At 39.9% G+C, this 23,223-nt stretch overlaps 1 protein-coding gene across 1 annotated transcript in view; it reads right to left on the minus strand.

Moving 5' to 3' along the window:
* Positions 1–22,635, minus strand: part of LOC129773334 (zinc finger protein 236-like) — a 45,302-nt gene extending 22,667 nt beyond the window's left edge. The window contains exons 1-3 of the mRNA XM_055776935.1: positions 22,341–22,635; positions 22,120–22,262; positions 20,603–22,057 (exon numbers count right to left, since the gene is read on the minus strand). Coding sequence (XP_055632910.1) covers positions 20,603–22,057; positions 22,120–22,262; positions 22,341–22,475 — 1,733 coding nt within the window. The 5' untranslated portion in view covers positions 22,476–22,635. The remainder of the gene's footprint in view (positions 1–20,602; positions 22,058–22,119; positions 22,263–22,340) is intronic.
* Between the last annotated feature and the right edge of the window lie 588 nt (positions 22,636–23,223).

The following is a 23,223-nucleotide window of genomic DNA, read 5'->3' on the forward strand; positions in this document are numbered from 1 at the left end:
ACTGGTACACTGATACTAACGCGCTCGGCCTAACTACCCTTGCGGGGAACTCCAGATCAACACGTTTCGAGCGGGATTTTGCCTTTCCCTTCACTTTTCCTCCTTTACCATGTCCAGACATGGCTGCTTGGGTTGGTTTGTTGATGTGTTGTGATGCGAACCGATATGGTGTACGGTTTGAATGAGAATGATCGTTACGGAAGGAAGGAAGGAAGGTCTTGTATTACAGAGACTTTAAACTTTTGCAGTTCATTCGTCTCTAGCCTTGAGAAAGGCCCTTTGAAAACTCTACTCTACTCTATTACTCTACTCCAGCGCTACCACCTCCGCCCTCTTGCCATGAGAAAGGCACTCGATCCCTCGCCGTCCAGCTCGTCCAGCAACGATGTTGTCCAGTCGGTGTCCACACAAAGAATGTGATCGTTACGGCAGCGAAGCGGGGATTTTTAAGCTGACTGGCTGGCTCGAGAATTACGCATGTGTGAGACTGCGACCAATGTTTCGTTCATTTTTTTCTTTTTCCTTTCCAATCGTGCTTCATTCTATTTCGCTGCTGCTCTGGTTGCCCATTTTGGTCGGTACGATTTGAGCAGCACAAAATGGACCAATCAAAAATGGGCACATAGTGCATTTTGACAATGCTTGATATTTCACAATTATTCAATTATTTATCTCAAGAAAAATGAAATGTTATTCGTTATGATAGATGCGTAGATATATTTCCTATCAATTGATGCAAAAACCTTAGCGATCTATTGAGAAATGTTCGAGTTATAAGGGTTGAAAATCTTGCATTTTTCCTACTTGTTCAATGCCTAGATTTCCATTTCACCCCCTATATCTTCCGGTTAGACGTAGTCCTACGTCAAAAGCGGTGTATTGAGAAGGAGAAGGGAGATTTGTTGGAAAAGGATTTTGAGGCAGGGTAGGTCTGCGGGAGAGGGAGTAGCTTGGTTTAGAATTCACCAAGGAAAGTGAAGTGGAAGGTAAAACGTAATGTCAGAATTGACGCTCGGACGTATCCCGTAATTTGAACTTATTTACATAGATGGTATCCAAACAACACTAAACATTGACTACAGTTTCGCCGGCACGGTTGATTGTCGTTATGAACCAGCACAAAAAACAAAGCTGCAAATTATGCGCCAGTGGCTGTACCACGATTGAAGCACTCCCTGAGTCACATTAGCCGAGCCAGCTGGCGGAAGCATATGCATAAAGGTTACTAGGTTACTATTTTCAACGACAACTGTTTATTTATTATACTGCTTCAAATACCTTCGACAAAATCAAATGTAACCATACCAACGTAAGTAATAACATAAACAAATCCAAACTTTTCGTCTTGTCATTCCTCATACGTCTTTTCTAAATAGTGTAAATTACGAGCCACCTGTTAACTCCACCATCTTGAGGCCAAGTAGGCATAAGCCAGTCAGTCGCTAGAAATTCAGCAAACGTCACGCATCTACTCCTATATCGTATCGATATTGAAGCGAGCAATAAATCGAATCTTTTTTCTTACACTTTAAACCGGGCTAAATAATTATTTTTCGTACAAAACTTTTTTAGGGTCCTCGGAACTTTTTACTAAAGAGTTATTTATGAAATTTCGACGTATTCGCAGATGATATCCGAAATGATAAACCAACAAATAAAAAAAAAAGATTGCGTAGTCCTACGTCCTAAGCGGTCGTGTCTCGGATACAACCCCTAGAATTTTTTCACGTGCGAACAACTGCTCCAACGGCATAAAAGAAAGGGTTTTCTTGCATCGAATCGTTACTGGCGATAAAAAGTGTGTCCATTACGACAATCCTAAACGTCGGGCAACGTATGGATACCCGGCCATGCATCAACATCGACGGCCGCGCGGAATATTCACGGCCAGAAGTTTATGCTTTCTATTTTGTGGGACAAGCCGGGTGTGGTGTACTATGAGCTGCTAAAACCGAATGAAATCATTACGAGGGACCTCTACCGACGACAATTGATGCGTTTGAGCCGTACACTGAATGAAAAACGTTCCGAACAAAAACGGCCACAATACGAGCAAAAACACGATAAAGTTATTTTGCACCACGACAATGCTCGGTCGCATGTCGCGAAACTGGTCTAAACATACTTGGAAACGCTGAAATGGGAGGTCCTGTCCCATCCGCCGTATTCTCTAGACATTGCTCTGTCCGATTTCGACCTTTTTCGATCGAATTCAACATGGCCTGGTTGACCAGCACTTCTCCAATTTAGATGATGTCAAAAATTGGATCGATACTTGGTTAACCGACAAACTGGCCGATTATTTCCGCAAAGGGATCCGTGAATTGTCAGAAAGATGGGAAAAAGTTGTGACTAGCGATGAGCAAAACTTTAAAAATATTAAATTTGTAACCATTTTTGCAGAATAAAGCATAATTTTTTGAAAAAAAAAACAGGAAGTGGGTTATATCTATGGTATAACCGCAAGGGTGACGTAGGGCTATCGTTGATTTAGAGATCATTTGTTTGAAGTTGAATCTCAATCCATTCTGAATGAATGAATAAATGAATATTTGGGGGACTTCGAAAACGAGAGCGTTACGTTGGAGGCACAAGGTTTTATGCATCCAATATAGGATACGAAAAACCTTGTTCTGAAGAATAATCTTCAGAAGCTAACCTGCTCACTGTACTTGATTGACAAATCACAAACCCAAATGTATTATATGGAAATTTTATGGATAGAAAATATTAAAATAAACTCTTTCGCTTGAATGTAATTTTCAATTCCAAGGGGAACTGGCAGATTATTTTCCTGCAACCATTAGATATTTCCACATTTTCCTCGATACTGGAAGCCCACCAGTGGTTAATACTAATTCGATAACCATCTGTTAATAGCACTTGCTTGAAACATATTTGGTCACAGTGTTACATGGATAGAAAACATTCAAATAAACTCTTTCACATCAAAGTATTTTTCAATTCTCAGAGGAACTGGCAGATTATTTTCCAGCAATGATTAGATCTTTCCGGAACTTTCTCGATGCTGAATGGCATCCAAACGGAAAGAATTCTGCGCGTGTATGTGTCGATCCTTCGCCGTCCACCTCCTCCAGCACGTTAGGCAACGATGTTGTCTTGTCGATGTCCTCACGAAAAATGAATGTGTCTCACCACCAGAATATCGCTTAAGTATGCTTTTTGTGTGCGATTGAATCGAGAGAAGGTGTGGTTTACGATGGCAATTTGGAAGGCAAACTAGAGGGGAATGAACTCTCTGAGCTCGGAACTTTCGGCGACTGAGCAATAATCGATTGCGGGCGCATACAATATTGGATACGGAAATATCCTACTGATGGGGAAGAATAGTCTTCAGAAGCTATCTGTAGGATCTGGCATCACTGCAAGAGTGGTGAGAAAATATATAGACACCTGAAGCGAAGAAAGAGGGGGGAATCGAGTGAGAGTTCGGACACGAAGGTCGTGAAAAGATTACGCTCTGTGGATAATCCAATAAAAAGTTAATAAAAAAGATTGAGGTGTTTTTAATTCTACAAATTGGCGACGAGAAGAAAAAAAAACCAGAGTAAGTTGTGAGGATAAAATTTATAGTACAAAATGTTCGGGAAACAAATTTTTTTTTCATTGTTCCGGAGGTGGCTTTCTGAAATGCCAAGATGGCGAAGATGGTGTTCTGCAAATTTTTCTTTGTTCTTTTGTTTTTCGTGGAAAGGAAAATTAGGCTTTGATGCTTGCTGAAAAAAAAAAAAAACATTGCCGCTGTAAGAAAACAAAAACAAGGTGTCGTTTATTGCTGCTTACATGTGTATATGCGGGAAGGATTGTTTTTGTGTATTATGAAGTAAACTGCTGCGCGAATGTATTGACGTTTTTTTCTGAAATGTGAAAGGTTTGGTGAAATATATTCAAGGATTCGATGGATGATCTATTCAAACAGCATTACTCGTGCGTGAATGTAACTTCTATGAAATTCGCAAGAAGCGATGAATTTGTATAAGGCAAAGAAAACTTCTGAGAGGTGAGTGAGATTCGCAAGGGGCGAATAATTTGCATGGGGCAAATATGACTCACAAGGGGTGAGTGAGTTTCGCAAGAGGCGAATAATTTGCATGGGGCAAATATGACTCACAAGGGGTGAGTGAGATTCGCAATGGGTGAATGATTTGCATGGGGCAGAATATTTGGATAAGACGAATAAGATTCGTTTGATGTTCTAATTATGAAGATAGTTTGAGAATTAAGTTTTTTTTTGCGTATTACTGATCTTACGTTTTGTTGCAGATGGATGGAACCAGACCTTTACCACAGTTCCGCTGCGAGGAATTGGAAAAATCGAAACTTCATCACGAGTGGAGAGATTGGAGAAGCAGTCTTGAAAGATATTTTGAAGCGAATGATATCACAGATCAGCATAAGAAAAGAGCTAAGCTACTCTATTTGGGAGGCCCACAGTTGGATAAAATTTTTATGAATCTCCCGGAAGGAAATAAATTTCCGTTAGTAGCCACAGAGAAAAACTACTACGATGTGGCTATTGCAGCACTCAATAATTATTTCCAGCCGATGAGACAAGACATCCTTGAGCGCCATCGTCTTCGTCAAATGAAACAGCTGCAAGGCGAAAAGTTCTCTCATTATATGGTTCGGCTCCGTCAACAAGCAGCGTTGTGCGGGTTAGAGAAATATTCGAAGAAGACCCAACGAGTGTTGGTCGAGATCATGATCACGGATGTTATCGTTGAAGGTTGTCTCTCAAACGAACTTCGTCGTCGTATGTTGTTGAAAGATCGTACTTTAGATGAAATCGAAGACATTGCTGCTAGTTTGGAAGGAGTCGACGCGCAAATTCAGGATTTAACCGTTAAATCCAACCAGACGGTCGAAAAAGTGTATATGGTAAAAGGAAAATCAACACATAAATTCAGTCGTGAAAGAGAATCATCCGAACAATCATTTCCCAAGCGTGTAGCAAGCCGCATTGGATCAAATGTTGTTTGTTTCAGTTGTGGCAGACAGGGACACATTTCATCGTCGGATTCGTGTCCTGCAAAAGGGAAACAGTGTAGGAACTGTGGACGCGTTGGACACTTCGAGTCAAAATGCAAACTATCCAAAATGAGACAGCAATCGTCAATTCAATTTCCACCTCATAAGAAGATTCGAGTCGTCGAAGAAGTAAATTCTGAAGAACCGGAGAGTAACAAGGTGTTTTACGCATTTTACTCAGGAAATCAGTCAAATGTACTCGAATTTAAGGTAGGAGGTATTTCTTTGGAGTTGCTGGTAGATTCCGGAGCGGATGCCAACATGATAACAGTTGAAGCGTGGGAACAATTGAAGTTAGCAGGAGTCAGAGTATTGATGTCTACCAAGAATACAACTCGCAAGTTTCTCTCGTATGGTAGTAATAAACCATTGACTGTCCGCGGAATGTTCACATCAGAAATCGAGATTAACGACAGAGTAACGGTTTCCGAATTTTATGTCGTAGAGAATGGACAAAAATGCTTGCTCGGCGATAAGACTGCTAAAAAGTTGGAGGTGCTCAAGGTGGGAGTTAACGTGAATCAGGTGGAGAAAGTGGAGCCATTCGCTTGTATTAAGGATGTCGAAGTCCATATACACATGCAACCAGACATCAAACCTATTGTTCAGCCTGTTAGGCGACTGCCGATTCCACTAGAAGCAGAAGTGAATCAGAAACTGGATGATATGTTAAGCCGTGATATCATCGAGCAGAAAACTGGCCCTACTACTTGGGTTTCTCCACTGGTGGTTGTCGCGAAAGCCAACGGAGGACTTCGGTTGTGCGTGGACTTTCGGAGAGTGAACCAAGGAGTTCTGCGAGAACATCATCCAATGCCTGTGATCGAGCAGATTTTGGCTCGTCTAGGCGGAGGCGCTGTATGGAGTAAGTTAGATATAAAGGATTCTTTTCTTCAAGTTAGCGTTGATGCGGAGTCTCGCGACATCCTTACTTTTATTACGACCAAAGGATTGTTTAGATTCAAACGGCTTCCTTTTGGTCTAATTACCGCGCCTGAAATATTTCAAAAGGTTATTGATGAAATTTTATGCGGATGTGATGGCACTCATTGGTATCTCGACGATATTTTTGTTGTTGGTCGGAATATTGAGGAACACAATACTAGACTTGAAAAAGTAATGAAAAGGCTAGAAGGCAGAGGGGTGCAACTCAATTGGGACAAGTGTTTGTTCAGGGCAGATGAAGTCGAGTTTCTAGGCAACAAAATAACCAGATCTGGCATAGCACCATCTGACACAAAGGTTGCCGCGATTACTAGCTTCCGTCGGCCCACAAGTGATAGTGAGGTTCGCAGTTTTCTGGGACTGGCGAATTACCTCAATAAGTTTATTCCCAACCTTGCGACGCTAGATGAGCCATTGAGGGCACTGATTAAAAAGGGAGTGAGATTCTTTTGGGAACGTTCACATGAGAAAGCCTTCCAAATAATCAAGCGAGCCATGTCAGATGTCAAAAAGTTAGGGTTTTATAATGTAGATGATAAAACGGCAGTAATCGCGGACGCTAGTCCCATAGGATTAGGGGCAATGTTGGTTCAAACTAACAAGTATGGAGAAGAAAGAGTTATCAGCTTTGCCTCGAAATCATTGACAGAAACTGAGAAGAGGTATTGCCAGACCGAAAAAGAGGCCTTGGCATTAGTGTGGGCCGTTGAAAAGTTTCAGTTTTATCTTTTGGGAAAGAAATTTAACCTGGTTACGGACTGTAAAGCCCTGTCCTTCCTTTTCTCTCCTAAGTCCCGTCCGTGTTCTAGGATAGAAAGATGGGTGCTCCGATTACAGTGTTTTGATTATGATATCGTTCATATAAGAGGAGATCAGACCGCTGCTGACGCACTTTCGCGTCTCTCCATTTCAATTCCGGAACCATTCGACTCAGCAGAAGAAATTATTGTACATCATATAGCGGCTGTGAATGCCACCACTGTGGCTGTTACCTGGTCAGAATTGCTTGACGCTACGCGAGACGATGCAGATATTGCGAACATTTTCAAGTGTTTGGATAATGAAACCATTGATTTACTACCTGTCGCTTACCGTATTATTTCTGTAGAGCTCTGCAACGTAGGAGGCGTCCTGCTGAGAGGAGATCGCATAGTAGTTCCTGCTTCTTTGCGTAATCGGATTATCAGCACTGCACACGATGGACATCCCGGTGTAAATCTGATGAAGTCACACCTACGTACAGCTGTATGGTGGCCGAAAATGGACGCTGATGTAGAGTCATTCGTGAAAAATTGCCGAGGTTGTGTTTTAGTGTCAGCTCCTGATGTTCCTGAACCCATGCTTCGTAAAGAGTTACCTTCTGGACCCTGGGAGGATATTTCAATTGACTACCTCGGACCGCTCCCGGATGGTCAATACTTGCTCGTCGTTGTCGATTGCTATAGTCGCTATCTAGAGATATGCGAAATAACGTGTACTGATTCCAAAAATACGATTGAGAATTTGAAGAAGATATTCAGCCGTTTCGGCCTACCATCGCTGATTAAAGCAGATAATGGTCCGCAATTTGCTAGTCAAGAGTTTAGGACTTTTTGTGAGGAGCACGGTATAAAACTCGTGAATACAATACCTTATTGGCCTCAGATGAATGGCCAAGTTGAGCGGCAAAATCGTTCCATTTTAAAGCGCTTACGGATCGCGCAGGAGCTCGGTAAAGATTGGAGAGATGAGCTATATAAGTACTTACTAATATACCACGCAACGAACCACTCGGTGACAGGCCAACCGCCGTCAAAGCTAATGTTCGGAAGGTGCATGAAGAGTAAATTGCCACGAATACCAACGCACATAGATGACGAAGCGATAAGAGATGAAGACAAAATTAAAAAACAGATGGGGAAGGAGTATGCTGATAAGAAACGTCGAGCAGAATACAGCGATATTAAAGAAGGAGATCGAGTCTTTGTAAAGAGAATGCGGAAAGATCATAAACTGCAAGCAGATTATTCACCCGAAGAATTCCAAGTGCAGAAAAAGGTTGGATCTGACGTCGTTGTTCGTTCAGAATCTGGAGTAGAATTTCGGCGAAACGTAACGCACCTGAAAAGAGTTCCAAATAAGTCAGTAGAACCGGAAACATCTTCTCATCGATCGTCACCAAAGGATTCAACTCATACGAGCAATTCATCAGAGATCGTTGAAGAATCTTGTCGCTCAAAACGTCAACGATCTGAGCCAGTGAAGTTCCAGGACTATATGTCCCATTAAGTTCAATAAGTTAAAGGTGGGGTTGTAGGATCTGGCATCACTGCAAGAGTGGTGAGAAAATATATAGACACCTGAAGCGAAGAAAGAGGGGGGAATCGAGTGAGAGTTCGGACACGAAGGTCGTGAAAAGATTACGCTCTGTGGATAATCCAATAAAAAGTTAATAAAAAAGATTGAGGTGTTTTTAATTCTACACTATCCTGTTAATTGCGATTGATTGAAAAATCACAAAACCAAATGTGTTACATGGATAGAAAACATTCGAATAAACTCTTTCACGTGAATGTATTTTTAAATTCCCAGAGGAACTGGCAGATTATTTTCAGTAACGATTAGATATTTCCACATTTTCCTCGATACTGGAAGCTCACCAGTGGTTAATGCTAATTCGATAACCATCTGTTAATAGCATTTGCTTGAAACATATTTGGTCACAGTGTTACATGGATAGAAAACATTCAAATAAACTCTTTCACATGAATATACTTTTAAATTCCCAGAGGAACTGGCAGATTATTTTCAGTAACGATTAGATATTTCCACATTTTCCTCGATACTGGAAGCCCACCAGTGGTTAATGCTAATTCGATAACTATCTGTTAATAGCACTTGCTTGAAACATATTTGGTCACAGTGTTACATGGATAGAAAACATTCAAATAAACTCTTTCACATGAATGTATTTTTAAATTCCCAGAGGAACTGGCAGATTATTTTCAGTAACGATTAGATATTTCCACATTTTCCTCGATACCGGAAGCCCACTAGTGATTAATACTAATTCGATAACCATCTGTTAATAGCATTTGCTTGAAACATATTTGGTCACAGTGTTACATGGATAGAAAACATTCAAATAAACTCTTTCACATGAATATACTTTTAAATTCCCAGAGGAACTGGCAGATTATTTTCAGTAACGATTAGATATTTCCACATTTTCCTCGATACTGGAAGCCCACCAGTGGTTAATGCTAATTCGATAACCATCTGTTAATAGCACTTGCTTGAAACATATTTGGTCACAGTGTTACATGGATAGAAAACATTCAAATAAACTCATTCACATGAATGTATTTTTAAATCCTCAGAGGAACTAGCAGATTATTTTCCAGCAATGATTAGATCTTTCCGGAACTTTCTCGATGCTGAATGGCATCCAAACGGAAAGAATTCTGCGCGTGTATGTGTCGATCCTTCGCCGTCCACCTCCTCCAGCACGTTAGGCAACGATGTTGTCTTGTCGATGTCCTCACGAAAAATGAATGTGTCTCACCACCAGAATATCGCTTAAGTATGCTTTTTGTGTGTGATTGAATCGAGAGAAGGTGTGGTTTACGATGGCAATTTGGAAGGCAAACTAGAGGGGAATGAACTCTCTGAGCTCGGAACTTTCGGCGACTGAGCAATAATCGATTGCGGGCGCATACAATATTGGATACGGAAATATCCTACTGATGGGAAAGAATAATCTTCAGAAGCTATCCTGTTAATTGCGATTGATTGAAAAATCACAAAACAAAATGTATTTGGTCACAGTGTTACATGGATAGAAAACATTCAAATAAACTCTTTCACATGAATGTATTTTTAAATTCCCAGAGGAACTGGCAGATTATTTTCCAGAAATGATTAGACCTTTCCGGAATTTTCTCGATGCTGAATGGCATCCAAACGAAGAATTCCGCGCGTGTATGTGTGTGTGTGGTGGCTGCTCCGAACTCTTCTTGGGGAACCGTTTGTGGCATCACTCTCCTCCTGATGGATTCTCTTCTGGCCTAAGGTGCACAAACAGGCTCTTGGTGGCACCGTTTATCCGCGCTTTTCGCGCTTCAATACAACAGCGACAACATGCTCCAATCGCTGTTCAATTAGAACTGAGTGGATTTCCGAGCGGCGCTCGCTTATATACCGATTGGTGATTTCAATAGCCTGTTTCGAAAGCAATTTTAAGACTATTGAAACAAGATTTTGGATCAAAAAGTAACAAGTATAGAACGCGTAGACATTTTATCTTTCGAATGAAGTGTTTATCATACCATTTCGTTCAGTTGTTTAAAAGCTATTAACGCTCAAAATCTCGGTCTCCGGCGTAACGCTTTCGTTTTCGAAACTTTGATTTTACACCCCGGTATAGAAATGAAAGACGTAGTCCTACGTCAAAACGAAGAAACTTACCGAAACCTCCTCGAAACTTACTCCGATTATTATTTCTAAACATTTCCACTTATAACGTTTGCATTAAAAAATAGACTTTTTTCGGATGGTGATAAAAAACTAAGACAGATAATTGAGTTTGATAGATTTCCCATGGAAGGTAATTATTTTAGCTTACTTGCAAAAAAAATCTACGTCTTTGCGAGCGGCCTTCCGGCAATTAACCTTAACATTCGCCATGGCGGACGAAAACATGCATGTAGACATGTTTTTGAGTTCTTTCTTTGTTTTAATTATCAAATTCTACTCAGTTTTTGCCACAAAGTTGTTGGAGTAGATTTTACGCTTCAGGTTTGTCCAGAAATTCTCGATGGGACACAGCTGGGGGACGTTGGGCGGGTTCGCCGACTCGGGTACCACATAGGTATTCAGCCGCTCCATCTCCTCTAACGATCGCTTCGAGTAGTGGGCCGACGCCAGATCGAGCCAGAACACCGCGTCTTTGCCCTTATGGTATTTCTTGATGAACGACGCAACTTCCTGCAGGCACTTCGTACTATAAATGTCCCCGTTCACGGCCAGTCCGGAGTTAAAGAAGAGCGGTTTTGACATCCCCTTCTCGCTGATTGTCTTTGCCCTTATGGTATTTCTTGATGAACGACGCAACTTCCTGCAGGCACTTCGTACTATAAATGTCCCCGTTCACGGCCAGTCCGGAGTTAAAGAAGAGCGGTTTTGACATCCCCTTCTCGCTGATTGTCATCCACAGCAACACCGTCTTGGGGGATTTGGTGTATAAAATAAACTTCATTTCGGAGCTCACTTCCTTCGTGGGGGAAGTAAAATACGAAGTCGTTTCCATCCAGGGTGAGATAGGTCTCCATCACTTAATACGTAAAATACGAAGTCGTTTCCATCCAGGGTGAGATAGGTCTCCATCACTTTGGCATATGGCATATTTGGCATATTCTCACAAAATTTGCTCCGCATTCTAACGATTAATCTCATCAAAAACCACTTGACAAGCCGCAGTCTGTAAGTAATTTTGTATGTTTGATCATTAAAAAACAAGTGCCCAGCAAACATTAAATCGTATAATTTTGCACGTGCTAAGTCTTACAAGAAATCCGAATAAATCATAATCGCATATAATATCAATCAAAGTATGTATCGTGTATATTTGAAATCGCATAAAATGTAAAAACTCGATTTTATATACCATTATCAAATTAAATCGCATATCGGTATGATAAACATCAATCTTATGATGTACATTGTCGTAAAATATATTTAATCCATCCGCATCATATGCGTATATTACGCTGATGCAGTTTGTGTGTCGTATAAGCGTATAATTTTAATCGATTCAGTACTGTAGTAAATTGTGTTGCATGCTGAAAAAAATCATGAAACAGTAAATCATATTAGATCCTTATAAAGAACATATTACATCATATTGAAATGTCAATGAAATGCTGATGCACTCGAAAGTTTTAACCGCTGTTGAATTAAATTTCAGATAGCCGCGCGAGATAGCTGGTGGATGATAATCCAGACGACCGGCCATACAATTACTCGAGAGTTATTCAAGCAAATGAAACCAAATTAGGCATCTGAAGGTTTAAGGGTGCAGTAAATGTTTCTATGGTGGTTAGACACTCCGCCCCCCTCTCTAAGGGGGGGCTGCCATACAAATGAAACACAAATTTCTGCATTAGTCGAGAATTATTCAAGCAAATGAAACCAAATTAAGCATCTTAAGGTTTTAGGGTGCAGTAAATGTTTCTATGGTGGTTAGACTATCCATCCCCCTTTTTAAGGGGGGGCTGTCATACAAATGAAACACAAATTTCTGCATTACTCGAGAATTAATCAAGCAAATAAAACCAAACTAGGCATCTAAAGGTTTAAGGGTGCAATAAATGTTTCTATGGTGGTTAGACACTCCTCCCTTCTCTCTGGAGGGGGGAGGACTGCCATGCAAATGAAGCATACATTTCTGCATAATTCAACAACTAATCAAGCAAACTAGAAATACTAGGAATTTTATAGTAAAAGGTAAATGCAACGGGGTCAATTAGAAGATCAATCAATGAACAGTTCTGCGATTGGACCCATGAACTTGCTCATAGTAAGAAAACGAGGATGTTTGAAGGTATTGATAACAAAACACAAATTTTGGGCGGGACGAAGTTTGCCGGGTCAGCTAGTTTCTAATAATAGTTTTCAGTTAATTTATTTAATAAAATGATTCCATAACGGTACACGATAAAAGCTCTGAAAAATACAATTTTCCTGGGCTGTGTGACCTTCATGTTGAGAATCAAAATGAAATTCCTTTGATGTTTGAATATAAATGTAAAATGTTCATTCCATGTTTAAAGAAAAAACAACACTTTTATAGAATAACTAGATAAACTGAAATAAGCATTCGACGTTCAAAGATCGATTCTCTGGTAGTCGAACCCCTCCCGCCGTTTGGAAGATCGATCTATCAAGATGAACATTCTAACCTTTAATTGGACTTATCAACAAATACAACACAATGTGTAAAATAAGTTAAAACAGGAAACCATTGAAAATCAAACAAATAATCACTAGAAAAGTGTGCAAAATACATTATCTAGTAAAATGGTTGAAAAATGCTTGAAAACACTCCTAAAAAATTATCGTGTTTTAGAAACTTGCACAAAGGAGGTTTACAAAAACGTCCAATTAGAGAATCATATCAAAATATCCAATTATTCGTGTCGCGTTACAGGTCTGCATTAGAGGTATAACAACTATCTATCGGAAATATTGGCTTCCATTATGTAAATTGAGCCGAACGATCATTTCGTCCCTATAACTATCATTATCATTTTGTAAATCGATAGAATCTTATCGAATCGAGTTCTTTCTCGAGCGTCGGAAAATTGCATATTTTGAAACCTTACCGAAATGACGAATTTACGTTGGATTTACAACCAGATGGCGCAGCGAGTAAAATGAGGATGTTTTGTTTTTTGGTATGAAATTCGTTCTATTTTTTTCGAAAAATCAGAATTTATCTTCAAATTTCTCGGTTTCACGTATTCTTTCTACGCTAAATAAGTTAGAAAATCGCCATTTTACTAAGTGGTATGCATATTTTGAAGAATGGCTTGGTATAAGTATTATAACGTTATTTTTTTTCAATTGGGTAAACGATGAGTGGCCTGTATTGCGCTAAAAATACTACAAATCTTTCTCGTATCGACCCTTAAGATCAGTAGCATCGACATTATCAGTAATGCCAATACTACACTGAGAGAAATAATTAGTAAATATAACGAATTTTTTGGTAAATACTACCAATCTATAGTCATTTTCGACCGTACTAATAAACACATATGTCAAGCAGAACCATGATTCGGAAGCCCAATATCGGCTACATTTTCTCGCCGAAAATGCACGTATCAGAATTATATCCTTATTATACCTCCGTAGTGCCTTATGGGAACAATGAAAATGGTTAATACGCGCTTTTCTCACCAGTTTTCAGATATGACAATATCCAAGCTTACTAATGTTATCAAGTAAAATATACTAATCTCTGGTAGGGATGCGGGTTTGTTGACAATATGTACAAAAAATTTGTACATTCTACTAATTTTGCATTACCAAATGTATTTGGTAGTTTTCGACCGAGGATTTTTCTAAGTGTAGCAAGACACACTCCATTCGGCATCATCATTATTCTTCAACCCTACACGATCATTTTTATTGCTTCGAGGAATGCAGCAACTCTAGCCTTCATAGTCGTAAGAGAAATATACACATTTTCGAAATGAAAACTATCAATGAAAATCAATTTTATTGTATCAAATAAACATCCACATCAATAATTTGAAAGGTTTTCTGTAAACAATGAAAAAATCTAGAACGAAAGTTGTTCCTAATAATGGTTTCTAATTATGATTTCAACAATTTGATCTGTTAATATAATGTCTTTCGGTGATTGATGAAGAAGATTCGAAACAATATGTTATGAGCATTCGAAAACCATTTTGAAATTCTTTTCATTGTTCTATTCACAATTTAAAACTGTATTTTTCAATAGTAATCTCAATCCCCTTGATTCCGCGCGGCGAGTGACATGAGATGACTCAAGTCACGGTATCCCTGCAGGCGAATTACATGACTATAGATTGTCATTTAATTGAGATTTGAAATCGTGTCCTCATATGTTAGCGACTCGGATATGAAATAGGAGCTGAAAAGTAAGGTGGCTTCCACAATAAAGAGAGAAAATTTGCCATCTCACGTCATTCGCAGTGCGGAATAAAGGGGAATAGTTTATGCTTGATTCATTACCATTTAATACCTCCGTAGATGTCGACACCGCATCTCACCCGTATGCTTCCGGATTTCCGGAACTTTCTCGATGCTGAATGGCATCCAAACGGAAAGAATTCTGCGCGTGTATGTGTCGATCCTTCGCCGTCCACCTCCTCCAGCACGTTAGGCAACGATGTTGTCTTGTCGATGTCCTCACGAAAAATGAATGTGTCTCACCACCAGAATATCGCTTAAGTATGCTTTTTGTGTGTGATTGAATCGAGAGAAGGTGTGGTTTACGATGGCAATTTGGAAGGCAAACTAGAGGGGAATGAACTCTCTGAGCTCGGAACTTTCGGCGACTGAGCAATAATCGATTGCGGGCGCATACAATATTGGATACGGAAATATCCTACTGATGGGAAAGTATAATCTTCAGAAGCTATCCTGTTAATTGCGATTGATTGAAAAATCACAAAACAAAATGTATTTGGTCACAGTGTTACATGGATAGAAAACATTCAAATAAACTCTTTCACATGAATGTATTTTTAAATTCCCAGAGGAACTGGCAGATTATTTTCCAGAAATGATTAGACCTTTCCGGAATTTTCTCGATGCTGAATGGCATCCAAACGAAGAATTCCGCGCGTGTATGTGTGTGTGTGGTGGCTGCTCCGAACTCTTCTTGGGGAACCGTTTGTGGCATCACTCTCCTCCTGATGGATTCTCTTCTGGCCTAAGGTGCACAAACAGGCTCTTGGTGGCACCGTTCATCCGCGCTTTTCGCGCTTCAATACAACAGCGACAACATGCTCCAATCGCTGTTCAATTAGAACTGAGTGGATTTCCGAGCGGCGCTCGCTTATATACCGATTGGTGATTTCAATAGCCTGTTTCGAAAGCAATTTTAAGACTCATATGTTAGCGACTCGGATATGAAATAGGAGCTGAAAAGTAAGGTGGCTTCCACAATAAAGAGAGAAAATTTGCCATCTCACGTCATTCGCAGCGCGGAATAAAGGGGAATAGTTTATGCTTGATTCATTACCATTTAATACCTCCGTAGATGTCGACACCGCATCTCACCTGTATGCTTCACCCGCTCATTTGGGCAAAAGATGTCGACACTGCACCGTCGCTATCGCGAATTACCATTTTAAGCTTCGTGCTCCATCGTTGTGAAGCGAAAATGATAACGGGTTTTCAGGTAGAAGAAACAAACTTTTAAAATCAAAAAGTATAAATGAAAGTCTTTTTTTGACGTAGAACTACGTCTTTCATTAAGGGTGTCAAATCAGAAAACAGGTCACGTTTTTATGAAATAAAGTTAACGTTAATAACTATTTTTGCCGCTAACGGATTTTGGCGATTTACATACTAAACGAATCGGAAATTCCCTAAGATTTGTTTAATATGCTATACATTACAATCCCATGGTTTGTAATTGGCTCAAATTCATGAAAACTTTAAGCGTTTCCATTTTCTCATACATTTGTTCTGTACATTTGTGTGCTTTCCCGAACAGAGATGTCAATAACGAGCAACTTATCGACGACCAACGAAGGGGAAATCGTAGGATTTAAAGTCTCCGTGAACAAAGAAAAAGTAGAAGAATGAAGGGGAATACTTGCCTAGAGTATAAACAGTGGATCTCGCTGAGGCAAGTTTTCATTCGGCATCGGACTGTTGAGCAATCCAATTCACTTTGCTTTCGCTGCGCTTCGATCTAAGATTGGACCCACCAGTGGTAATCCAACAGTTCGTATCGTGTGTTTTTCTTTCCGCGTCATAAATTTGACGCTTCGCGTAGTGTGTGATGAGTAAGAAGAAGGCAGGCTCGAACCCTGCAAAAAATGAACGGGGCAATAAAATTTCGAGGCAAGCGTCATCTAATGATGCAAGCGATGTTGGTGCAGTGAAAAGCGCTCGCACTGAACCGAGCCTTCGCGAGTGTGACACCACATCGAACAACAGTGAAGTAGGCGACTTCGGTGCGTCGGTCGAAAATGTAAGAGCCGTTACTCAGGCAGCAACCAAAATCAAGCTACCCCCGCGGTCAAGGCGGTCGCTCTTGACAAACTCATCAGCGAATTCGCATCGATGGGCGTTACAGCAGAGTACAAGCTGTGTGGCATAATTCCGTCTTTTTCCAAGCAGTTAACATTGTTTGTTTTCCGTCATCATAAGGGCTTCGTTGGTGCCTTTGAGAATGCTTTAAACTGACGTTATGGCGAAGCAGGCGTTAAGGTTGTGCGCCAGAAAAATAATTGGGGAAAACCAAGCATCTTGAATGTCTTACTGGAATGTTAAAAGTTATTTGGGTTCGCGTGCCAGTCGCAAATCTGCCTTCAACTAGGATTGCATTTGCGCTAATCTTGATCATAATGAAGCAATGCTACCGTTTTAGAGGTTGTTGATATTAACAAAAGAGTTTATTTCGCTTGTTTAGTCACCAAGAAAGTAAATGTCGTTCTAGAATTTTGTATGTGATTAGGTTTCGCTTACCAGTAGCAAAACTTCCTCCACTAAGTCTGACAGCTGCGCTTCTCTCGAACATGAGGAAGTAATGCAACTTTTTTCGAGGTCAGTAATATTAACAGAAGCATTTCTTTTGAGAATAGCGCAAAATGATGAGAAGTGTTTATATTCCTAGTAGTTTCAAGCCACCAATGTAATGGCTTTGTATGCATGCTATGGCGAACGCTTGTTTGCCACTTGGTTTACGCTGTACGAACGATGCCCAGAGGTGCGATTCCACTGAGGCAATACTAAATAACATGTAGCATGATATTTGATACTTGCAAGTGTTGTCATTGTTGTTGTTTCCATGCGGTGCCAAAGATGTATTGATGTAGTTATGAGATGTGGAATAATGGCGCATGATTATAATCGACTGTAGTAGAGTCTATGTCTATTGCGATAAAAGCCACCGGAATAGCATTCGAGGTAAATTGTCAATGCATTGACATTGCGACATACGATCAGTGTATTGTTTTGCGAGGGCAAGAATGAATCATCAATCAATTATCGTCAACTAATTCTACAATGAAAAAACCATCTCAGAGATTATTCTACTAAGCAGTTGTTTCTAAAATTTCACAGCATTATAGAATAATATCCGAAGGTATAAACAAGCGACTTATATGAAATAACAGCGTAGTTCTACGTCCACAATGCGGTCGTATCTTGGACACAACCTCCTATATTTTTTTTCGCATCAAATATGTTGCTCTATGTAATACTTATGACAGACATACAGCTGTACTTGCGTTGTACTTCGAAAATTGTATGTCTGTCACCATGTACAGCGCTAGAACCATGCAAGCAACTCGGTACAATCGCTGTACCTGTACCGACCTGTTTTACCGCTGTACATGGCTACAGTTGTACTGTGCGCAGCGCCATAGACGGTTAGTGGTGGGTAGCATGAACAAGCAGAATCAAATCACTTGATAAACGTTCTTTTCATTGACTTTCTTTTAAGTTAATAACTCAGATTGGAAACTTTTTTGTTGTGTTTGATAGTTTAGACACTAAATAAAAACCTTTTTCATTGAAATATGTGGTGGAAATTGGAAATATATCTGATTGTCAGTTTGACATACGGTACAATGTACAACCAAAGTATGTCTGTCATGGTACGATAGTACCTGTACAACGCTGTACACGTACAACGCAAGTACAGCTGTATGTCTGTCCCTGGTATAATAGAGCAACAGGTTTTCTGTAAAAGGTGAAAGAAATCTTGAGCTAAAACTAATTCTGGTGGTAATTTTATTTTATACTAATGAGTTTTAGTAGGGATTTCAGAAAAATTATAGAAAATTGATCAAGTAAGGTTCAGTGCTACGTGTTTTATGCATTCAAGTAACAGCAAATAATAACTTTCATTCAAATTTTAAGAATTTTAAATTGCTTTGGGCCCACTATCCTGATAGAGAGTAAATTGGCTCACAAACATAGATTTTGACACAATATGTCGCACAGTATCCTAGACATCTCGAATGATAGTGTCCCTGCTCTATTACAGTAATGATGGAGCGAGATCAGAAAATCCGGATTTGCATCATTATTATTGCCCTTCATATCAATTTTGTCAACCTTACACGATAATTGTTATTGTCATTATGATGAAGTAATGTCATTATTATTTATCGTGTAAGGGACCCTTTACATTATCAATGATATCATCCAACTTGATATGATATTGATTTCATTATCCACATTATGATCTATTATCCACTATTATCCACAGTATAATTTATATTATTTATAACTTGTATACATTATCAAATTTAAAATGTTCGAAGATTATCAATGGCTTCTGTCCAATCACGTGTTGAAACCATCATAAATGTACGAAGCCCTAACATTCTTACCATAAACTGGCGACATTCAATGGTTGAAATGAATCTAAATTGAAATAAAATGAATAATCACGACAGAATCTTGTTTATCAGTGCGTAGAATAAACATACATCATCACTTTTGTGGTTCTTAGCTCTAATGTAGGTGTCGCATGAGCTGATTCAGCTTTGCGTAAAATCGTCAAATGTTTCTTAAAGCAAAGCATCAGGAATGCAACAAGCAAACCAAACAGCTCTAAAATTATGCTTTCACAATAACAGCAAAATAGAGCTAACAGGCAAAATAAATAATTATCTACTCTTACAACTAATTCTATTTATTGAGATTAGCATAAACACCTTATAAAATGATCACGGCAAAAGGTGGAGGGATATTTATTCCATTGCATTTGGAGGTGACGCTTTCCTAGACCAGCTGGCGGGCGCCTAGGAATACCTACGCGAGAGACCGGTAGGCCGCGGACTACCGTTTGGTCATCCCTGCTATAGAGGCTTCAAACTTGAAAGTTCATTCGCCTCTAGTACTTGGAATGACGATTTTCCCTGGCTCCTCAGTTTAGAAGTACGTGTTAGGGAAACATTCTGGTGTGAACAAAAACGCCCCCGATTTGCATATATTTGCGAAGCGAATTCCTCCAGGCACATTGATTTTGAAGTATGTGTTAGAGAAATCGTAAATCGGCCTATCACTTCCACGATGCATGCGATTCGTACGGTCACGTTTTCGCATCCAATGTAACCGCCGCCTAATCATTATTTTATACTACAAGTGGAGTGCTGACTGGCATCGTGTAAATCAGACAACAGGCATGCTGGTGCAGAACTGAGAATACAGAATGACACAGTACAATTGAAGAAATGAGCCAATCGATCAGACAATAACCATTTGTTTTTTCTCATTATAAATGGAAAAGTATATTTTGTATGTTCAAAGATGAGTAATGAAGCGTTTCTAGTGATTTATGGAGGTTTGGTGCTGCACTAAGGAATACATTTTATTATACAGTGCAAATGTATAATAAAATGTATTCCTTAGTGCAGATTTACAGTATCGAAGAGAAAATATAAGTTTGAACTAAAAAGGAAAAATGTCGTACTAGGTAAGTAAACATGTAAATCTTCATTCTAACATTTGGTCGATGTTAAGTCAGATCGGACCATGTGATATTTCTATGACTTCGATGCCTTGTTCCTGCTGCACGCGTGATTTTCCGAATCTGTTAAATGTGGTATGCAGTTTACGAAATGCTCAACCAAATGCCATCAATAACTCGAAAATTCTAATTTCAATTTAAATTTAAAAAAAAGGATTGACTCAAAAATCAATGACGAATTTCTTTCTTCATGCTGCAATGATATCAAATTGTTGTCGCAGTTGAAGGAATCTGTGCAAACCACCTAATAAGTCGTATTATTCGAGAGACCTGAGATCGTTAAAAAAAGCATAAATAATTACAATATTTGTTTTTTATTAATCGAACTTCGGTATACACACAGTTTATATGGCTTCGTGCGTCTTCAGATGCACCATCAGTGGTTTCTTCCGGTTGAAAGCCTTCGGACAGTACGTGCACTGGAAACTTAAGATACCCTCATGTTTCTCGCGAATGTGTCCCCTCAAATCTCGCTGATATCGATACGACGCGGGACACTGTTGACATTTGAATGGTTTGTTGCCCAAATGGAACTCTATGTGAGAATCCAACAGACGCTGCTGGGTAAATGTGATTGGGCAGAGGTGACACTTGAACGGGCGATCTTCCGAATGAACGGTGAGATGTCCCTTGAGCAGACTTTTCGTACGAAAACCTCGCCCACAGTATTCGCACTTGAACTCGTCTTTTGCATCGTGTAACCTTACGTGAGCATCATACGAACCCTTGATCGAGAAACGAGCATCACACTTGGGACATTCGTACGGTTTTTCTCGTCGGTGAGAATTTTCATGGTCACGAAGAAACGCCTTCTCCTTGAACGCTTTGCCACAGAGTGCGCAGATAAATTTCTTGCCTTTGAACATACGATACTGATGAACTTTCATGGATTGTCGTGTTTTGAAACGTCGATAGCACACTTCGCATTCAAACTGGAAATCACCTTCATATGTATGGCGTTCCTTAAGATGAATTTCGTCCGCATGAGCCTTCAGCTGTTCTTTAGACTCAAACTTCTTCTTGCAAGCGCAGCAAATGTGGGATTCTTGACGAAGTTCTTCCATTCTCTCAATTATCATCTTTTTCTTGTGATACAATTTCAGATGTCTCTGCAGAACGTAATGGTTTGCGAAATCTTCGTCGCATTTTGGACATGGATGCAGTCGGTCCACATACATTTTACGTTGGTGGCGAAGAAATTCCTTTTTAGACTCGAATCGTTTATAGCAGTTGACACATTCGAAAGGCTTTTCCTCAATCTCCCTACTGCTCACCACACGATATCGCAGGTGATATTTGTCGGAATGTTCTTGGACTTTTTCTAGGCTATCTAGGGGAACATCCTTACAACCGCAGCATCGTCGGGGTTGGGAATCTGCCTTCACTCCGTAATACAATCGTTTTTTCTTGGGTTTCTTATCCGTGTCGCTGTTGGAGCTCTGGTCACTGTCATAGTCAGAAGATGAGCTGTCGCTGCTAGATGAACTGTCCGAATATTTTATATCGGCCCATCGTTTCTTCGCCGGTTTAGACGTATCAGGCTTGACATCTTCACCCACCGCCGGTTTTAGTTCAGTCGATTCATGCTTTATGCACTCCTCCTCTTCAAGCGAAACATCTCCAAGAACATTATCCTTTCTCTTTCTACTTTTGGATTGTGTTTTTGACTTTTGTCGAATTCTGGGTTCGTGATCATCACCCGAGTCAGCATCAAACGGTGCTTGCTCGAAATCAGTCGCTTCATCATCTTCTTCCTCGGATTTGATGAAAATTTCCGATATGAATACTGATGAAATACTTCCATCGACCGGCTCGCTGAAAAAGGTTGCATACTGAGTAAAATGTGTGCCTTTTTGGCGGATAGATCTATTGCCTACGTGATCTCTATCTTGGGGATCGCAAGCAGATCTTTGAACTTGCCGATTGATTCCAACAACCTTGTGTGGAATCGAAGTGCAGCTTTCAGGTCCTCTTTACAGTTTTTGCAAAATTTGTGCGGCAGTCCGTCTCCCAAGTTAATCTGTCAGGTTGATTGCAGTATAGTTTCACATAATCGCACACAGTGTTTCATATTGAAAATACTAGACCAAATGCTTACCGTAATAGAAAAACATTCCTCAATAATCGCGACAGGCGTCTTTTCGCCGATGATCGACTCGTGAAGAGACTCCATATCATCGGCGGCGGCCTGCGTGCAAATGCGGCACGCTAAGGGGTACATTTTAGTGGTCATTTCGCTTCTCGGATGTAACGAGCAGAAATATGAAATTCCTATTGTTTGCTCATAATATGGATGTGAACAGGAAAATATAGATACTGCACATAGCCCTAGTTGATATTTTTCTTCTAGTGATTTAGGTAAAATGTCAAAATAAAACTCAACATCGAGTGTACTGAATGCACTCACACAGTGAGAACAAATTTATATGTTCTTCGCTTCACACAAATATTCACAGTACTCCTTTACGGTGGGTTTAGACCAAGGCGCTATATTAATGTATAACAGGTGAAGCAACATCATCACTTCAAGAAGAAGGGGATTACGGTTTGTGGAGCGGGGGTTGTTTGTTTTGTTATTGCTAGGATACGCCATTTTCGCATTTTCACATGCAAGAGTAGTGGAAATTAGAATGAAATTCTACAAAGTCATCCCTTCTTTTTCACATGAATTCGCGAAAGCCGAACATAGTAGGCATCGGTCGAATAAGCGTCGTAGCAGTTTGTAGAGAGCCGCCGGCAGCGTTCTGATGCTGTTTGTAAACAATACCGACAGCAATTCCAATATGGCTGAAAGTGCATTTCATATGATTGTTTCACCTGGTATATAGAGGCGCCTTGGTTTAGACTAGGGCAAGGCGCCTAGAAGTATATCCTAAGGTGGGCCAACTTGCTAAAACCACTCTTCAGCCATCTTGGAAGTCTAATGTGTTTTGTTTGTAAACAAAACACAATACGCTAGTGCCGAAGCTCGCTCGTGATCA

The sequence above is a fragment of the Toxorhynchites rutilus genome, chromosome 3, assembly GCF_029784135.1.
Source record: "Toxorhynchites rutilus septentrionalis strain SRP chromosome 3, ASM2978413v1, whole genome shotgun sequence".
NCBI lineage: Eukaryota > Metazoa > Arthropoda > Insecta > Diptera > Culicidae > Toxorhynchites > Toxorhynchites rutilus.